Genomic DNA, 20,673 nt, shown 5'->3' with positions numbered 1-20,673 from the left:
GTTTATTTTTTAAAATAGATTCAAAATTGAGAGCTAAAATGTTGACGAAAAATTTTTCAATTTTCTGCTATTTACAAAGAAACGCCTCAGCCGATGATTGCACAAAACTGATAAAAGATAATCCACATCGAAAAATATCGAAGTTTTGAAATTTTCAAAATCGGTTCAGGCCTTTTTTAAGCAAAGTCGATGAAAGTACTAATTTTGATAAACAAAAAAAAAACGATACTAATTTTTGCAAACTTCGACGAATTTTTAGAATTAAACGACTTGTCATAGGGCCTTTATATTTTAGTATGATTTATAAGGCTATGCTATCTATCGTCAAAAAAAAATCATGAAAATCGTCGAAAAACATTTTTTTAACACTTTATTACAAGAAAACGGCCCGGACTATCTTTAGCAAAAACTAATCAGTACGTTTCCCAACCAATATCTTTCGAACAGTTTTTGAATTTCCAAAATCGATTCAGAATTGAGGGCTAAAACGTGGGCGAAAAATTTTTTACTTTTTTGCTATTTACAAAGAAACGGCTTGGCTGATCGTCGCGCAAAATTGATAAACGCTAGTCCTCATCGAAATACCTCAAATGGCTTTTAAATTGTTGAAATCGATCCAGCCGTTTTTGAGAAAACGTCGATTTACGGAAAAAAAATCTGTTCACATGCACACACACATACTTTTTCCAAATTTAGTCTCATTTGATTCAGAATGGCTTGAAACGTCGAGAAAACATAAAATTAGCAAATCGGATTTTTTGATGAAAACATAAACTTCTCCTTCGGGAAGTTGAAAAACTTAAAACATGGTCGTTTACAAGTCTGAAATAATATTTATTATAAATTAATATTTATAAATAAATAAATAAATAATCAAATAAATAAATGTATCTCTTAACAGCGATGTTGTTTGATTTGAGACGATGGCTGATTACACATCTTTTTTTTCTGCTTTCAAATATTGTTGTTAAAAAATTCCTAACTTTGCTCTTTGAAATATTGAGGTCCACATTTTTACTCGCGGATCGTTGAGCTCTGTTTTACCGTACTTAAAATTTACTAGGATTTATGGATGGATAGAAGTTACTGTGCGATTTATTATTCTTTGTAGGTCAAACCGACCAGCGATAGCAAAAAGAACTCGGAAACAAATAGTTCTTCGTCTGTTGAGAGTGAATTAAGACAGGAATTGAAAGTTGCCCAGGAGCAGATCGAGCATTTGAGAAAGCGCTGCGACCGTGCCGAACGCTTCAAAAGTGACGCGTTGCTCCGAAGAGTCGCGGCCCTCGACACAACACCTAGCCGGACGTCCGCTTCTGAGGTAAACCATTTTGTCTATTTTAATCTTTCATAGCTCGATATCACAATAATAATATAAATCTGCATCAGTACTTTAACTAGTTAATAAGTAAGCTATTACTTGGCTATTACAATTCATTTATTTTATTACATAGCTTTTAAAAGCTCCAGAAAAATATAATACATGTTTCAAGTATTTTTTAACACCAAGTAAAATATGACAAAAAGAACGTATAAATGAATATAAGATAAATTACCTTATGTATACGACAAATAATTTTTTTAGTGATATTTCATGAATTTAAGTATCTTTACTATTTGATTTAATGGTAGAAGTAGGGGAACTAGGATCTATCTGTAACATGGGTAATTATTAACAGGCCCTGTTTAATACTTTTTTGTACGATATTAAAATATTTTTTGTCTCGATTAGAGATGTAAACCGTCCTGCATAATCTTAACATAATTATAATGTTTCGCAGGTTTTTGCAGAAAGCAGCAATGTGCATGAGCGTCATTTTTGACGGGTGATATAATATTGATTTATCATACAATTTTGGGTTGAGTTATTTTTATCGACTAATTTCAAATATTATAAATTTTTATTTCTTCTACGATTTATCAATATTTGATAAAGAGTAACAATTTTTGTGATTACTAAATTGTTTAAGGGGGTATTCTACTGTAGAATTTTGAAAAAATCGAAAAATTTTTTTTTTCATATTTTCAAAGTATAGTTATTCAAAAATATGTCATTAAAAGGATTTTTCAAAATTACTATTATTTCCTGAGTTATATCCGTTTTAGTGACGCGTAGTTATATCCGTTTTAGTGAACCGATTTACTTCAAATTTGAAGAGGATCTTCTCTATACATCGTTTTATCGCATGGACCTTTCCAAAAACTAAAACTTTTCATTTAGTATTTTTAAAAAATTCGGAATTGTTAAAAAAAAACATGAAAAAAAAATTTTTTTCAAACTGCCGCCATTCAAACAAAAATTTTTTTTAACTTATCCAAGGTTCATACGATAGCGGCATCTATAATAATTAAGAATCCATCTATTTTTTATGTTTCGGATCACCAGGAGGGTTGGAATCATGCACGCCAGGACACCCTCTTTTTTTTTGAGTCCCCACTTTGACTGCTCATAACTTTGTGAATTCTAATTTTTTTTCTTTAATAATTTTTTTATGTAATAATAAAATATCAATAAACAAATGATAAAAAAATCGATAGTAAAAATATTATTTGTTTCCTTTATACAGGGCTTCAAAAACCGGGCAAAATTCATGCTTCCACAGTAGAATACCCCCTTAAATAGTTATCTATATTAATATAAACAATATAATCACACCGGAACCAGTAGTGTTGTCGAACCGGAACGTTGTTCCGGCAAATAATTTATGGGCATAAATGACTATATTGCGTTATTATTAAGTTATAATGCATTTATTAATTGTTTTTTTAAATACAGCAGTAATTTGCAAACATATTTCCGGATATTCAATTGCAAACATGTTTGCAGATTACCCAGGGGCAATGGAGATTAAACATGTTTGCAAATTACTTATGAATAATCCAAAAAAACTTAATAGATCATTTAAATGAAACTTAATAGTCATTCAATTTATATACGACCAGGAAACAGGAGACAATCTAAGATTTTAATTATGATGCAGAAGAATTACTACACCGGTTTTTGTCGATTTTTTTAATTTTTTTCTATATTTTATAATTTGATCCCCAATTTTGACTTTAAATTCGTGTGAAGCGTTAAAAACTGCATTGAGAGACATATCTCTCACACCTGATACAAACATTTTTTTATTTTTGTGGATCTGTGTAAACATTGAATAATTATTGCAAATAATATTTTCAGTATTCTTCTATATACATATATAAAAATAAGTCGGGTTTTCCTTCCTGACGAAATAACTCCAGAACGCACGAACCGATTTCGACAATTTTGCATTCTTTGGAAAGGTCTCGGGCTCTGCATGGCATCATGCCCTAATGCAAATTGCTGGAACTTCACGCACCGTAATTAAAAATTTGAGTAATAAAAATAATCAATAATTGTTTTAAATAATTGCAAATAGATTATCTTCTATATATATATATATATATATATATATATATATATAAATAAGTCGGGGTTTCCTTCCTGATCAAATTTTTCCTTTTCAAATATAAAACAAACAAAAAATTTCTTCATCTTTTTCACGAAACCATCGGGTTTGCTAGTTACTAATATAACTTCGATATTACTAAATACTGAACAACGATAATTTTTGTAAGCATTGTTTTTAAATTCTTCTTGTTGCAAAATTGATTTATTGCCAACTTTATTTCAAGGGTAGTTAAATGGTGTAATTGTAAACTTATTATATGCTTAAAATATTGTTATCATAAATTTTTTTAATAAATTACTGAAAATTTGTTCTGAAAATAAATAATTTCTAAAAACAAAAACAGCAATGAAAAATTTAGCAGAATGCGAACCGAGGTTAATCTTCCATATAAAAACTAGATATTCTTAAAGAAACCATTTAATTATCTATTAATCATAAATATCATTCCAATTTAATTTTAGCTTTTGTCCCTGCAACAAAAAGCCAACGAGTTGTGCGAGAAAAATGAAGATTTGATTAAAACGCAGAAGAAACAAGAGCAACGTATCAAAGATTTGGAAAGAGAAATCGAGTCGAGGCCGACGGCTCGAACGGAGCAGGAGCTGCAGGACAAATTGACGGCGGCCGAAAATCTTTGCGAAGAGCTAATGGATGAAAATGAGGAGATGAAACGCGAATTAAGAAGTCTGGAGGATGAGATTGAAGAACTGCAAGATAACTTCAGGTATTTAGATTTTTAAATACACTTAGTATATCCATATAGTCCAGGAAAACCATTTGGGAGCATTTAAATTTCTTTTATTCTTTTTGGATTTATGAAAATACAATTTTTAACAATATTTTTTTATGAATTGTTTAGAGAAGAGCAAGCAGATGAATACACATCTCTTAAAAAGGAGCTTGAGCAGACCACAAAAAATTGCCGCATACTTTCCTTCAAACTTAGAAAAGCAGAACGTAGAACAGAGCAGCTGGAGGCCGAAAGACAAGGAAACACGACGGATGGTAAAATTATTTTATCACATGAAATTTATAAATATTTGTAATTTAATTAATAACAATATAAAACAAATAAAATGCAATAAAACTATTGTCAATTAAGGTGTGGATCTTGCTCAAAGAGTTCGACAACTGGAACAAGAATTAAATGTTGCAAACGAAGTTGCAAGGCGGTTGCAAGAAGAAGCAGATGTGGGTAAAACTAAAAAGAAACCACCTATGCTTGGCAATATTGGAAAGTCAGCATCAGCTGAAGGTGTAAGTTTACTTAGGATAAATATATATTATAAATTTAATATTACTCATGTATCATTAAGTTAAGAATTTTTGCTAATAATTTATTAGCAGATATATTGTACTTGAAGTCAAATATTTTATTTATCCTAATCCATATTTTTTTACTTTGTTGAATAATTTATTTTAACTCAAATTTTTATAAAATTTTTAGAAAGTGTCCAGAGAATCGTTGACACGTGGTGGTTCACAAGAAGATCCAGTTCAATTACTTCGAGACTTACAGGATTCTTTAGAACGCGAAGCTGACTTACGAGAACAGCTTAGATTTGCCGAAGAAGAGGTATAATCTTTTTAATTTATAATTATTCTAATCAGTCTTATTTACAAGTTGTTTGTACATTAAAATTATAATATAAATTTTTTTAAAATGGTATATAAATATGCAACGAAATGACCGAAGTCGAACTCCAAACTGATAATATTTCGAATTTTGATAAATTTCGAAACCCAAATTGATCGATCAATTCGCCACATATGAGTATGAACTGCACTACGAGATGAGATTTTAAATATTAATCATAATAGATTTATTTGGTAGTTCATTGAAAAATTATTTTTTAACACTTTTCCTTTCCTTGTTTCCGTTTTTCAGAATAGATCAATTTGTATTATCCACGATATTTGTGACAAGCAGTTTGTTATCGTCAACTAGTGACTTTCTTATTCAATCAGGTGATAGATTGCCACAGGAATGTGCTACACTGTATCAGAGTTTCTCGTGATGTTGATGTGAAAATCGTGTGATCGCATTTGTTGTACAAAATTAAAATTTATATATGTAATTAATCCTGGTTTCAATATTCCACTGACAAAGTATTAAGGTGCTTCGACAGTGAACAATTTTGTTTCACAAACAGTTATTTTATCAAACAATTTATTATATTTAGCCGAATAATTTAATATTTTAGGTATAATGGAACACGCATTATACATTATGAGAATAAAATAACCCGACAAGAACCTAAGTATTTTGGCCATACTTTGGCATTCACAATTACTCTTTTTGAAACACAAATGCGATAACATGATGTAGATTAACATAATTTTAATATGTTCGTTGTTGAAAGCTTCAAATACATGTTTCACCAAAATAACTATTAAGGAACCAAGTAATTATATTTTCAGGCACAGAGTTTGCGTAAGAAGGCATCACGGGTAGAAGACGACAACGAATCATTGGTCATGCAGTTGAAGAAAATGGCTACAAAGGCCAGGAGTACGTCCAAAAATATTTATCTTACTTATTGGGTGTTAATAATTATGATTATCGATGAAGTGATTGTCTCATCATCGATTTGATATTCTTGATTAATTTGTTTTTTTTAACAGCTGGTCTTGTGCCATTTTCTACCGTTTCGACTGTGTTTTGTGTGCTTGATGCCTTCATACGTTGATAGTGTTTTTTACTAACATGTGTATATAACAGTTTGATATACTTATGGCTAGGTTTGCAAGTTTGGATTTCATGTGATTTGGCTTTAACGATATGTTAATATATTAGCATTAGATCTATGCAAGCATTTTTATTTTTGTTTGGTTAGTTAAAAATTACTAACAATTGAAATGTTTTTTAAATAGTTAGCACTAAATAAATATTTTATATTGAAAAATATTTTTTTTTGTATTACAGGTAGAAAGTTAAGTCCAACTCCACCGTCTCGATTGACACCCGAGCCACCTCTTGAAAAAGATGAAGGGATTTCTGAGGAAGAAGATCCTGCGGAATTGCGCTTACAGTTAGAACTAAATGAACAGGTAATAAAATGATTTATTTTATATCTGGTATTATTCTAATTGTTGTTGATTTTTAGGAAGCTTCTGTTTTAAGAAGAAAAGTTGAAGAATTAATGACTGAAAGTGAAACTGCTAAAAGACAAGTTAAGGAGTTAACAGAAAGGTTGGCATTGAAAAGTGCACCCAAAAAAATATTACCGAGCACCGGAAAGGCTACGACGCTATCGGAACAAAAAATTAAGGTACTTATTTTATTTTTGAATAAATCATTTTATTGAGACAAGCATATTGATTAATGGTGTATTTGCAAAATTCACTTTTCAAACACTTCTTTTATTCATATTTTTTTTACCAACCCACCTACTATGCGCAATATGCTTGTTTCCTTCAGTAGATTCATTCAATCTTCTTCATACAGTAGTTTAATTTTGTTTTTTTTTTTCAAATTATGCTCAGTAGAGATTTTTTTTTTTCACTTTTTACAAACAATTTACATTTAAAATATTTTTGGCTCATATATTTCTATTTTAATTCCACACAAAAATATATTAAATATTTAGAGCTCAGATTATAAGAATTATTTTATTTAGGTTCTAGAAGATGAAGCAAAAGAACTTAGGAAAAAATTAATTGAAAAAGAGCGGGACTATGAGCGACTCCATGCAGAGTTAACTCTAGCACAGCGAAAACCTAAAGGACCATTGTCAAAAGCAAAGTGAGTGAATTGATTATTTTTTTTATAATTGTAAAATAGATTTATTTCTATTATTATTTTTTGAAAATAATAAAAAAAATTAATTTATTAGGTCGGTTGATAGTGGATCAGAGCAGCAAGCGTTGGATCTACGAAGACAACTTCAAGTAGTGGAGCAGGAAGCCACAGTACTCCGACAACGCACTCAGGCTTTGGAAGCTGAAAACGAGCGAATTGGAGCAGAAAATAAGAAATTAGAAATGCAAGCATTAAGAAATGCCCGACGTGAATCAAATTCGTCGAATTCATCTCTTGCTTCCGATAAGGTAATTTTAATTGCAATTTTATAATAATATTTAACGCTTATTTTGATTTTAAATTACCATTCTTATAAATCAATTATATAATGCGACATTTTTTAGAATGATGATAAGTTAAAAGCTGAGCGGGAGCTAGTGAAGCAAAAAGAAGAAGAACTACTAAAATTGAAGCAAACGTTGTCTAAAGTAGAAACAGAGAGAGATTCTCTTGAAGCCAAGCTGACTGAGTTGAAAGATGAAGCTGTCAAAGCATTTCCCAAAAGAACTCCTAAAAGGCCAACGGACACAACTACAAAACTACAAATGCGCAAAATGGTCGATGAACTCGAGTCAGAAATTGCCGAGTTGATGGTGAAGCTGAAAAACAGTGGAGCTAGTAAAGTTACTTCTTTAGAATCTGATAAAAGTAAATTAGCTGCGGAAGTGAAAAATCTTAAGGAAGAACTGAAAAAAGCTCAAACATCCCTAGGTGCATGCACAATATTTTTTTATAAGTTATTTTACAATTTTACATAATAAACATTTAAAATTTTATAATAAAGATTATATTTATTTAGAACAAACAGAAACTAATCATGACATTTTAATAATAATTATTTTATCTCTATTGTTTTTTTAGAACAAACAGAACGTAAACGTGATGAAGCATCAACGCAATCTACTAAACAAAACTCAAAAATACAAGATTTAGAAAAGAAAATTAAGTCCGTGGAAGAGACATTGCATCTTAAAGAAAAATTGCTCACTACGAATGCAGAATCTTTGGCAAAATTGGAACGAAAACTAGCGGAACAAACGGAACAAAATAAAAAGTTGCAGGCATCCGAAAAAGACATAACCAGTCAGAAATCATTGTTGGAGTCTAAAATTAAAACTTTGGAAATGAACCTCAAACAAGAAAAAGAGAAAGCTACTAAAGCGACAACTACACCGTCGTCGGAGCTTATTCAAACGCGTAAAGATAAAGAAAAATTAGAAAGTAAAGTCAGTTCCTTAGAAAGTGAATTACAGGTGGGTTACAATTACCATTTACAAATATATTCGTGCTTTAAATTATACATTTTTATGTATATCTATCCTATTTTTAGGCCGCGAAGAAGCAAATGGACCAGTTAAAAATAAGTCACGAAAAGGAAGTAGCGGCAGCAGCCGCTAAAGCAAGCACTGCTGGAACGTCCAGAAAAGTTCAAGAACTTGAAGAGAAAGCTAACAGTATGTTAAACGCTTTAATTAATCATATGTTCAAAACTTATATTGACAAAATTTAATAATTTTTTTTATATTTATAGAACTACAAGCAGAACTCAATGAGAAAATGAAAGAATATGAAAATTTAACTGCTAAATATGAAGTCTTGGAAGAAGAACATGTAGTAACTAAAGCTGAGTTGACCATGGAGAAAGAAGCATTAAAAAGGTAGACTGTAATAACTTATATTTTTATTAGCTATTATTTATTTACCAAAAAAATTGAACAATGCAACATAAGTGTATTATCAGAAAAAAATTATGATCTATCTTTTTTCAGTCAAAAGAACAGCAATTCCTCGTCATTTGCAGAATTGTCATCGTTACGTGATAAGCAAGCATCGTGGAATAGGGAAAAACAATCCCTGGAAAAAAATATTGCAGAATTGACAGCACGAGTTAAGGATCAAACTGAAAAATTAGCTAAAGGAACCTCTATAGAACTTGAGAGGGCGCGTTTAAAGGCATCGTTACAAGATAAGACAGAAGAATTAGTGCAGGCTCGCAAAGAATGCGATATGCAACGGGACCAACTGGAATATATGAGAAAAGAGGTAATCATTTTAATTTAACTACTATAGACTAATATAAATATTTTATATTAATTATAATCTGCATAATATATAACTTACTTATAAATGCTGCAAAATATTGCCAAAAGTTGCTGGGACACTAAATATTAAATAAATTTATATCTTAGCTACATTTTGTAGACAACTTAGTTTATATTATGATAAAAAAGCTAAATATTATGTAAACTAGACAAGCTAGTGGACAAAAATGGACAAAGTAGACAATTTGCACAAATGAATGAAAAAATATTAAAAAACGTTTTGACACATTTTATAAATTTTAGTATGAGAACGGTATCTTAAAATTAATATGATGGAACTTTTTATTCCAGTTCAATCATAATTTTCTAAAATCCGTTGCTCTACTATTTAGATCGCTCTATTATTTTTTGTTTCAGAAAATACGCTCGATCCTTAAAAGTTGTAGAACTACATTTTAATGTTTTAATATGAATATGCATTATAATAAGATTAAAATAAAATATACTGTATTCGGAATGATGGTGTATATTTTGATATTCAAGTGCATTGATTTCATTACATCTGTTTTTCTTTATATCAATCTTGAAATATGGTACATAACAACATGCAGACAAAATATATGTCTATATGTAGTTTGAAATTCAACGTTGCATCATCTGTAGTTAATGCATTAATACCCAATTTTACTGTGATCATTATAACTTCGATAATAAAATATTTACTTTAATACAGAATGATGATCTTAAGACAAAAATGGAAGATTATGAAAAAGTAAACAAAATTCAGAGGAACATGAACGCCGATTCATCAGCCATGGAACTGGAATTGAAATCTCTAAGATTAAAGTGAGCATATATATTTTTATTTACTAGTTTCATTTACGAAAAATAGTAAAATATAATAAAATATAACAGTATTCTATACCAAGTATTAACCATCTTTTACTTAGATTGGATCAAGCAGAGCGTGCTCGGAAAACCGATGTAGCAGCTTGCAAGCTTCGATATGATGGTCAAATCACAACACTAAATGAAGAAATGCAATCTGTTCAGCAGCAAGTTGCTCGTTTTAGAAGAGAACGCGATACTTACAAACAAATGTTGGACACTGCCCAAGGAACTATTGCTGAACTAAAAAGTGGAGGACAAAGCGGCAGACAAAGTCGAAACTCTGCTACCAGTGATGATGTGAGTGCTGAAATAAGCAAAACCCAATTACATTTGCAGAATAATAGAATTGAAACTCTACTAGTAGTCAAGTGTGGAATCAAATTCAATGACATAGTAGATTTGTTAGTGCTTGGTCCAAAAGCTTGCTTATATATGAAAGCCTTCCAAATGGCAAAAATTTACGGAACAATGCATAGAAATAATTGTATTTACATTTTAGCTTATTTTTATTACAGGAAGATGGTAAATTGCGTGTGGCAATGCTAGAACAGCAAGTAAATAGCTTAGAGGATGAACTTTGCGAAGCCCGACTGGAAGCCTCTCGAGTAAATACTGAACTTGTGTCTGAACGCAGCACTTGGGAGATTAAGCTTGCTGAAATGCAATCTAAAGTCAATGAAGTAAGATTATTATAAGTGTATAATTAACTAGTAGTTTACGACATTGTGTCATATAATAAATTACTAGAACTTAATTTACCTTTTATAGGCCCATGCAACTTGCAGGTCACATTCCAATTTATCGATATTTTCTCAAATAATTATGATTCTTTTTGAAAGATAATGAATAAATCCTAAATTCATAACATTGTTAAGACCAATATCAATATTTATGATATATGCTCGGCTCTTCAACTTAAAATTACAACAAAGTAATTGCTGCGCAAACTGATACAGATAATTGAATCAATCAGTTCGAAGTGATACTACTTGTATTTCTGATAGTAATTAAGAAACTGAAAATATTGCACATAATAGCTCCAGGATCCTAAATAAATATCGACTTATTTCTTTGCATTTGAATTTCTGGTTTGGTACTATTCTCTTTATTATAGATGTTATAGTCATGGAGGTCACAGCGGCCCATCATGGCAGATTTCTGTTCATTTACAATAAAGCTTCTGCTTTTTATTGTTATCAATTTTATACGTTACATGGTTTTCACGGTTTCAAAAAATCGAAAAAAATAATGATTGAATTATTTTGTCCTATTAAATTTTATAACATCTTTAGAATATTGTTCTAAATTTTGAAGTTGATTTGACTAATAGTTTTGGGGATACCGCCTTGAAAAGATGGACGCTCGAGGTCTACTTTTATTGTCTCTTAAAACTTTAAACGCGTTTTTTTTAAATTATATTCAAAGAGGGTTGTCAAGATTTTTCGCGAACTACTCAACCGATCTTGATGAAATATTACACAGGCCTTCAAGATATCATTTACAAGGTCTTGAACGAAAGATATTCTTTTTTTTAATTGCAACTATTTAAAAAAAGAAATGTCGAGAAATTTTTATCGAAATTTGCATTTTTTTATAAAAGCGTTTGCCAAAAATCCAATTATTATTATTTTGTTTTTTCCTTTGTCCAATGCCTAGTTTATTGTCTTTACTAAAACACGTATTTTTTATTTTTATTTCGGATGATCCTGAAAGAAGTTCTGCTGACAACGCGGAGGCACCTTTTTTGGCGGAAATGGCGTCGTGATGACCGCCAATTTGATATTTTTTTGAAAATTTTACAAAATGCTTATTAGATATGTATCTTTTAAATAAAAAAAAAATCATTAAAATATTTCATTTTTTATATGTAAAAACATTATTGAAAAAATGCCGTTTTTTGCCCGAGGAAACCCATGTAACCCCTTAATAGTATATCTCCAAAGAGAAATAAATAATATTGATAGAGATTAAAAGGAACAAGGGTGTTCATGTAAGGTATATAAACAATTTTATAATCGAAAATAGCTAAATACAACGTCACCTGTAAAAGTTGTGCGAAAAGACGCTGCAAAAAGCCCGGATGCAAAGATGTTTTGAAATTGCAATGCTCTGAAGTCTAAATTTAATGTATGTTTATGTTTGACGTCAATTGCAAACTGTTTTGCGATGTTCCGCGCTTTACAGGGCGAACACTATAGGTCGGTGTAACTTGAAGGTTACATACTTAATATAATACAATAAAATCGTTTACACCTTTTTTTTGGATTTATAGGTTTATAATTACTGATTTTTTGTGTCATTATTTTTTTTTATTTGAAACAAAAAATCGGCCCATAGAAGTTAACAAATTGAATTTTGAAATCCATATCAAAACAGTGTACAACTTTAAAACGAAAAAAAGATTTAGAGACCGATTCTGCCGCATAACAGAACAATGTTATGGCAATGCCATGTTGTGAAGAACTTTTCATACTAAATATTGGCAAAGCTATGTGGTTGGTGTGCAGTCAGGCGTATTTCTCAGGTTGTCCGATAGAGAACCTAACATAGAAACCGCACAAATGTCAAAAAACCGATCTCAGATAACAGGGTGTTTCTGACACAGCTCCATAACAAACGAGTGACGTTTATGTGCAAAACTCCTGAATGCACAGCAAATACTTGACATTTGGACAGTATTCAGTATGATTCAGTAGCATAGTGTATGGAAGTTGGAGCGTAACATGGTCTTGCCAAAACATTTTTCTATTATGCGGCAGAATCGGTTTCTTAGATTCTAATTATACTATTTTCTAATTATATTTTTCGAACGTAAGGTATAATTTTATTATACAAATTTGAACATCCTAAATAATTAATAAAAAGAAACTACTTAAATATATGTGCATGTGATTTTTTATATTTTAAATATTTTTTGTAGTTGGAAGAAGAACGTCTGCTGGCAAGTGGCCGTACCAGACTCACGGGAACTCGAACCCGTATGGAATTAGCTTGGCATAAGGAACGTGAGGAGCAACAGCGATTATTACAAGAAACTTCAAAATTAGCTAGAGATTTGAGACAAACACTTTTTGAAGTATGCTTAATTTTCTTTTATAAATATATTTATCAAAAAAAGATTAAAATTATTATTATTTTAGGTTGAACGAGAAAGAGATAAAGAACGTTTGGAAGCTAAGAGACGTCAGGAACAATTGCAGCGTGGTACTGAAGAAGAGCAGGAAGAAAATAAGAGAAAGGTAATGTTCTTTATTGCTATTAAATATTTAATTAAAAATATTTAGTTTGGCAACAAGTAATTTCTAACTAAATAAATGTGAATAGTTAACATTATTATATGATAAGCAATTATTTATTTTTGATATCAATTCATTTTTTTTAAATCTGTTTTTTTTATTGAATTTTAATATTATTTTCACGTTATTGATTTCAATAATCTCTGATATTTTTATAGACATATTTCGCAAATTATTTTCACAAAAAATCATGTGACTATCTATATTTTTTATTACTGTTTTATTAACTTCCCGAAGGAGAAGTTTATGTTTTCATCAAAAAATCCGATTCGCTAATTTTATGTTTTCTCGACGTTTCAAGCCATTCTGAATCGAATGAGACCAAATTTGGAAAATGTATGTGTGTATGTGTGTGCGTGTATGTGAACAGATTTTTTGCCGTAAACCGACGTTTTCTCAAAAACGGCTGGACCGATTTCAAAAATTTAAAAGCCATTCGATGTATCTCGGTGAGGACTATTATTTGTCAGTTTTGTGAGACGATCTCCTGAGCCGTTTCTTTGTATTTTAGAAAAGAATGTTAAACTTTTCGTCCACATTTAAGCTCATTCTACCGAATCGATTTTAAAAAATCAAAAACTGTTCGAAAGATATTAGTTGGGAATAATACTGACTAGTTTTAGGTGAAAATCTACCTAACCGTTTTCTTGTAATTAACTGTTGAAAAAAAAATTAAGCCGATTTTCATGGAACTTTTTTTTGGCGAAATATATCATGGTCTTATAGAACTTACTGAAATATTACGACCTTACAACAAGTAATTTAATTTTAAAAATTCATCAAAGTTTGAGAAAATGAGTAGTTTTTTTGACGTTTGTTAAAACTAAAATTAGATGATTTACTTGGTATAACGATAGATTACTTGGTCTTAATGAACATACTAAACCATTACCGTCCTACGAAAACTGGTTCAATTATAAAAATTATTGATTTGTGAACATTTGCTTTCAGAAAATACTCCTAGTTAACGTTTCTGTTCGTTCTCAATGATGTGTAATAAATCCACTCAGAATACTTTTAATCACTCATAAATTAATTTGTTTATTATTGATTAAGTCGATTATTTACACATATTGGGAAGTTCATGTAACTTGCCTCAAGGCTAAATACCAATACCAACTAGTTACATTATTTTTTATAATTCTGGAATTGGTTTGAAGCAATTCATATAGATTTTATTATTATTATTGTTTTTCCAAAAATTTAATCAATTTTGTATTAGGTCAATAGAAGTGATATGTTTTTTGAATCATTCAAATCGGATGCTCCGTAATCTCAAAATAAATAGACCGCCTTTGCCAAAAATTAATCATCACGTCCACCCATCAATAGTAATCGATTTTTTTCAAATCATTGGAATCGGTTGATCTGTGCTCTCGAAATCGTGAACAAAAAATTGTATTCAAACATACACACATACATACTGCATACACACATACATACTGCATACACACACACATACATCCATATTTTCTAAGGTATGCTAAAATATTCAAATGGTTTTTAAACGTAAAGGTATATACAAATGTTAATATCCATAGTTAAAATGTTAAGATTTTTTTAATATTGATTCTTACTTTAGGTGACTGAATTACAATGTGATCTATTGGAATTGCGGGACGCTCATGCGAAATTGCGGACGGCAAACGAGAAATTACGACGCGAAAAAGAGCGACACGAAAGGGAACGCGAGGAATTGCGCGCAGCAGCTGGTTCAAGACGAAGACAGGAGCAAGATGGAGAAAGGAGAGTTGGTGCTCTTCTGGAGCAGGTCGACCAACTAGTCCGCATTGCTCCTAGTAAATTAAAACAACCGGCGCAGGTGAACAATGCACCTGCATCAAAAGTATACCAGGTAAGAGGGAGTATATAAATACCACCAGGATAAGTTTGTGAATTATCTCTTGTTACTTATTATCAAACTGAAATATGCGGTACAACGATACAAGAGCTGACAATGTATTTTTTCTTTAGTCTCGAGACGAATCGCCACCACGTAACGATACCGATCAATTAACCAGTATCCTCGCACGTTTGGCAGAAGCATCAGAGCAACTTCGTCGATTCCAAAAAATGAGCGAAGAAGAGCGCGAGAGAGATAGGGCTAGGCGGACTTTAGGAAATAGAAGGTAAAAGTTTTTAAACTATCGTTATTGCATATTGTTCTGTTTTCAACTTTTCTTGGTTTTTAGAGCTGCGTCGACGGAACATGATAGTGATGCACCAAGTAGTCGGACAGCAGGATCTGGCCGTTCCTCAAGAGGTCACAATGGTGGCTTGCATAGAAAATCGTTATCCTTATCCCTAGATCAAGGAGGCGGAGCTGCTCCGATCTGGAGAGGAGATGGCGATAGTATGTCCAGCTTACAAAGTTTGGACAATGATAGATATGGACGCGATAATAGTTTAGATAGCAGGTAGGATAACTTTATCATACAATAAATGTTAAAACATCAAACATCGAATATATTCTATTACTCTAAAGTATATTAATTTTAATAATAAACAAATATAATTATTTATACAATTATGCATGATACTATGATGCAATGAATATGGTAATTATTAATTTATATTCTAGGTTATCTGGAGGTTCAACACAAAGTGAAGTTCTTTCCACAACTAAAAAGAAGAAGAAAGGTCTGATGGGTAAATTGAAGCAATTGACAAAATCTAGAAGTATTGATGACCACGGTGGATCAGATTATAGTATGTCATCAGCAATGAATTCTCAGGTATGATGAAAACATATATGTTTAATTTATTAACAAATAACCATGAATTTATGTGTATATTTACTTATTTTGACACGTAATTAAGTTATGTAACTAATGAAGATAAATAAACTTTGTCTTTATTAATTAAAATTTTACAATTTTGGCTGTAAAGTTTTTAAACAAATGAGGGACCCATTCTGCCGTAAAATAGACCAATCTTATGCAGGGAGTATATGGGGAATCAAGCAAGCTTTGTAATTGAGACAGAAACTAAATGACTTATATAAAATTGAGTTATATACTCATTTGAGTGCTCCCCTCCATAGAATTCTTTAGTAAAATGCGAAAGATTTATTCGCTCTGAAGGGAAACTAGAGTAAGTCTATGTTATGCAGTAGTTTTCATATAAAGTGCTACTAAAAACTGTCAAAATTCTACGTGGTTCAGGCGTTCTAGATAGAAAGTAGAAATGTCAAAAACCGTCATTTTCAAGACCTGGGGACGAGGTTCAAAAAAAGACCCGACTCCGGGAAAACCGTGGTTGGAAAAGTCCGGATAGCTTCCGGAAAAAATCCGGCACCGGATTCCTTTTACATAGTGAATGATGCAGCAGTATTTTATTATGTCCCCACATTTTATTATTTTCTTATTCAGTCACAAACATTCGTTTCAAGCTACGTGTTTTGCTTTTGTTCTTAATTTTTTTTTTGTAACCCTTTGATTTTTAATATAATTATAATTAATAATTTTTTTTATGCATTATATAGACTACTACACATAGATCAATAAACATAATTTATTACCCAGAGATTACCTCAAATGGGGTAAACTTAAAACGAATACGCTTTACTCTGTTTTAGTGTTTCACGCATTCAACAGATGGTGTACTGTGCTGAAATTTATCGCTTTTTTAAGTACTAAATCTTCAATTGCAATTAACAAACTTTTCTTTTTAAAGAACTAACTTTCTTAATCAATTTTTTTTATTATATATTTTTATGAATACATGTTTTTGATTTAATTGAACATATTTTTCATATGCGTATATTTCTAGATCCTTCCCCGGAATTATTCATATCTAATGATGATTTGCTTATAACCAAAATTCACTATACCAATTACTAATTCATATCGAGTAATTATTTCTTAACGACAATTATGCCGACAAGTGTAGAATGAGAAAGAGCTTTTTTAGCGTCTGGTTATATTTGTTCTGAAATTCGGTCATCGCTTGATGATGAAACAATAGATTGTTTATTTCATTAGAATATTTCAATAAATAAAACATTAGTTGTTAACTTTATTTTCATTTTTCTTAAATATTAAATATTAATACCAGTATCTCGGCGTTCCAAATTTGAAATATCGAATACCAGTATTCAGATTTTAGTACCTAAAGTCCTACATAAGGCAAAATGCCACTTACGCCAAGTTTGGTCTGTAACAATTCAGAATGATTTTATAATGAGCTTTAACTTTCTAATTCGAATAAGTTAATTAATTATTGAACAAAATTTGACTTTGAAATGCTTCTTACAACTATGGAGATGTTGCCGGTACCCCGAAATTCCAAGAACCGGAACCGCGCTGGGGTCGGGTTTGATTCACACCTATAATAGAAAACCTACCCTAAAAACCGCACAAACGTCAAAAAATAATGTTTTCATAACTGCATCTTTGAAATATGGCTTGATAACATATGAGTTAAGTTGCATTTTATGCGTAAAACGCCTGATCGCACAGCAAATACATACCATTTTGACAGTATTTAGAAATATTTTGTATAAAAACTGGAACGTTGCATAGCTTTGTCATATCGGTCCATAGTATGGAATCCTCTACTAATCCCAACGCATAGTTAAATATACTAAATGATACAATAAACATATATGTCTATTTAAGTAGAGGAACAAGTTTCGATATGGGGATATGTATACGGCAAAACTAATGAAAAATGTATTGGCAAAGTTTATTTAAAAAAATCGTATCAAATTATAATTACATTCTACCATTTTCAGCATCAGGGCTCGGATTCTGATATGAGCGTCGGTGGTGACCATCGGTCGAGCAAGCGCGACCTGAAGAATCGTCTTACAGGAATGTTCCACAAAAAAGAGAAGTCTTCATCCCGCAGCGCGAGCAAGGAGCGCGCTCGGAGCACGAGTAAAGAGCGGCCGGCGAAGGCACCGACGCCCCAACCGGACCGCCACGACTCCACCCAGAGGCCCCTCACCCGCAACTCTAGCAACGGTGCACTTAATAATACGCCTGGGACGAATCCACAAATTTCCACTACGGTAAGAGAATATTAATACTTAATAAATAATAAATATAAATAAAATTCAATTTCATCAATGAGTACAAATGCCAACTTGTAGCTAATGATGATTTTATTGATTCATTTATTTATCATATGATTTTAACCAATTAACACAGTATTTGTCTACATGGAATTACTAAAATATTGTTTTTAAATACGATGAATTAGTCATAATATTAAATCACACAATAAAAGGGCAGGTTTCACAACCGTCAACACCCCCAGCCATCATTGTGACAGGCATAAAAATAGGTTAAGAAACAATAGATATAAACACTAAATTAACAATTTTTATCAGAAACGATTTTTAGTGCCAGAAATATGTAACACAACACAACATAATCATTTAAACTAGTGGGGCGCACGGCATCGTGCCTTAAGGCAAATTGCTTGAACTTCCCGTACCATTTTTTTTTTTTTAAAAAAAAAGATTTACATTTTTGAAATAAATTTACTCTGAAAAAAAAATAGATTTTTGAGAAAACATAAATTTTTGACAAAAATTTACTTTTTTTGAGAAAAAAATCTTTTTGAAGAAAAATTTATTTTGAAATATTTTGGAAATTCTGAACTTTTTTTCAAAGCAATCGTACTGCTTTAACTGCATAGAGACAAAATATCGAAGCGCGTAAGCGCCGCGTCGCCGTTTAACGGATAAACATTGGTACGGAACCCATAGGAATGTAAACAAAATTTATACTTATTGTTAAAATCTCTATAAAATATCTGATAATTTGATGTGCATATGTCTAATGTTCATTTTTAACCGCCAAATGGCTCATTTTTTTACTTTTTCCTCCATATCTGCGAAGTCGTTGCACCTTTCTTTCCAAAAATTTAAACAGTTCTTCATTTAGTCAATACAAATAAAATGTTTTTTGAATTATTCAAATTTAATAAGAAATCTTTGTAATATCTTTTTTTTCTTATATTGAATTTTTCTTTACCTTTCTCTTTTGCATTTTGTTTTAAGTAAGTAAATTTTTTTATCTGTTTAATTACCCGAAAAGGATAAAAAATACGTGTCATAATCTTAGACACAAAATTTGTCACAATCGTACCCAACGCACACTTTTGGAGACCATTCATCGTTATGATTGAGCTAAATTAGTCACATAAAAACTAATTGCTGGCAATTAACTACTAACGTTCAACTTATAGCAAAATAACAAAGTAATCTATAAGTATACAAGTAACAGTTATTATCAAATAAAATCAAACAGAAAAACTTACTTTTGACTCTTTTAAAGCTGAGAACTTGTTCAAACATACTTGATCTTTCTCCCCTTGGATTTTTTTCTCAAAATCAGTATAGTTTAGCTGTTATAACGATTGTCACTATCGTACCTAGTATTTCCTATTTAGAAATTCTTAATTTATAGCAAAAATTGAAAGAATAATATTATGCGTAAAAATACATTATTATTTGATGTTAAAACATATTTTTAATTCCGTTCCAGAATTCTTCTCGAACGCCGGTGACTTCCGTGTCGCAAAGAAGAGGCCGTTAAATGTACAGTTTCTTCGGAATACAAATAATGTCATTTGTGCGCACATTTCGTTTCCAAGAAAAATAAATTAAGGAAAAGAAATCGACTTGGCAATAATTGCATCTCGCAAAACCATTCAGTTTCTTCCAACAGATTATTAAACTGTTGAGAAAAATTATTAATAAATTGTAGCCATTGACGATTATTCTTTTTAGATCGCCGACGATTCATAGAATTTTATACATTTACATTATAATGGATACTATTTGGAGAATAATGCGATTTAATTAAGTTATTACAGAGAAGCTAGTCGTAAATAAACGCCATGTAATTAATTTTTATTATCCTGTTAATGTAAGAAAACCGCTGGCAACATTGTTGTTGACGCGGACAATTGTGTTACAGGAAATAATATCTAATTGTAAGTGTTCAGTCAAGGAGAGAAATATATGAAGTATTTGAAAATTTATACGCAATTGAATAATTTTATAGCTTTACAATAACCTGCAATATTTTGTTATAGTTCAAAACAGCATTTGGATATACAAATTCACAATGCATTTATTTTTAAGATCCTAAATCATTTGATAATATTATGTATATGATATTATACATTATAATATATATATATATATATATATATATATATATATATTTGATTATGATTAATATGAAATCTTA

General features: G+C 30.8%; 1 protein-coding gene and 1 non-coding gene across 2 annotated transcripts in view; one reads left to right on the top strand and one right to left on the bottom strand.

Annotated features, from left to right (window-relative positions):
• LOC113377134 (trichohyalin) overlaps positions 1–20,429 on the top strand; it is a 37,195-nt gene extending 16,766 nt beyond the window's left edge. Inside the window, exons 5-30 of the mRNA XM_026617343.1 lie at positions 1,112–1,321; positions 3,896–4,158; positions 4,294–4,439; positions 4,537–4,691; positions 4,882–5,010; positions 5,856–5,946; positions 6,361–6,485; positions 6,542–6,706; positions 7,055–7,179; positions 7,271–7,484; positions 7,581–7,947; positions 8,098–8,489; positions 8,567–8,690; positions 8,768–8,894; positions 9,006–9,279; positions 10,012–10,124; positions 10,229–10,466; positions 10,685–10,849; positions 13,090–13,245; positions 13,310–13,408; positions 15,048–15,320; positions 15,440–15,594; positions 15,658–15,882; positions 16,047–16,200; positions 18,201–18,479; positions 19,963–20,429. Coding sequence (XP_026473128.1) covers positions 1,112–1,321; positions 3,896–4,158; positions 4,294–4,439; positions 4,537–4,691; positions 4,882–5,010; positions 5,856–5,946; positions 6,361–6,485; positions 6,542–6,706; positions 7,055–7,179; positions 7,271–7,484; positions 7,581–7,947; positions 8,098–8,489; positions 8,567–8,690; positions 8,768–8,894; positions 9,006–9,279; positions 10,012–10,124; positions 10,229–10,466; positions 10,685–10,849; positions 13,090–13,245; positions 13,310–13,408; positions 15,048–15,320; positions 15,440–15,594; positions 15,658–15,882; positions 16,047–16,200; positions 18,201–18,479; positions 19,963–20,013 — 4,815 coding nt within the window. The 3' untranslated portion in view covers positions 20,014–20,429. The remainder of the gene's footprint in view (positions 1–1,111; positions 1,322–3,895; positions 4,159–4,293; positions 4,440–4,536; positions 4,692–4,881; positions 5,011–5,855; positions 5,947–6,360; positions 6,486–6,541; positions 6,707–7,054; positions 7,180–7,270; positions 7,485–7,580; positions 7,948–8,097; positions 8,490–8,566; positions 8,691–8,767; positions 8,895–9,005; positions 9,280–10,011; positions 10,125–10,228; positions 10,467–10,684; positions 10,850–13,089; positions 13,246–13,309; positions 13,409–15,047; positions 15,321–15,439; positions 15,595–15,657; positions 15,883–16,046; positions 16,201–18,200; positions 18,480–19,962) is intronic.
• On the bottom strand, positions 16,443–16,562 carry LOC113378897. Its single transcript, XR_003367245.1, has one exon. It is a non-coding gene; the product is annotated as a U5 spliceosomal RNA (small nuclear RNA).
• Positions 20,430–20,673: the final 244 nt, after the last annotated feature.

Source organism: Ctenocephalides felis, unplaced genomic scaffold (assembly GCF_003426905.1).
Source record: "Ctenocephalides felis isolate EL2017-DRISC unplaced genomic scaffold, ASM342690v1 CF-g0.4_SCAFFOLD_01886, whole genome shotgun sequence".
NCBI classification, from domain to species: domain Eukaryota; kingdom Metazoa; phylum Arthropoda; class Insecta; order Siphonaptera; family Pulicidae; genus Ctenocephalides; species Ctenocephalides felis.
The sequence above is the reverse complement of the archived record's forward strand: the minus strand, read 5'-3'. Positions and strand labels throughout refer to the sequence as shown.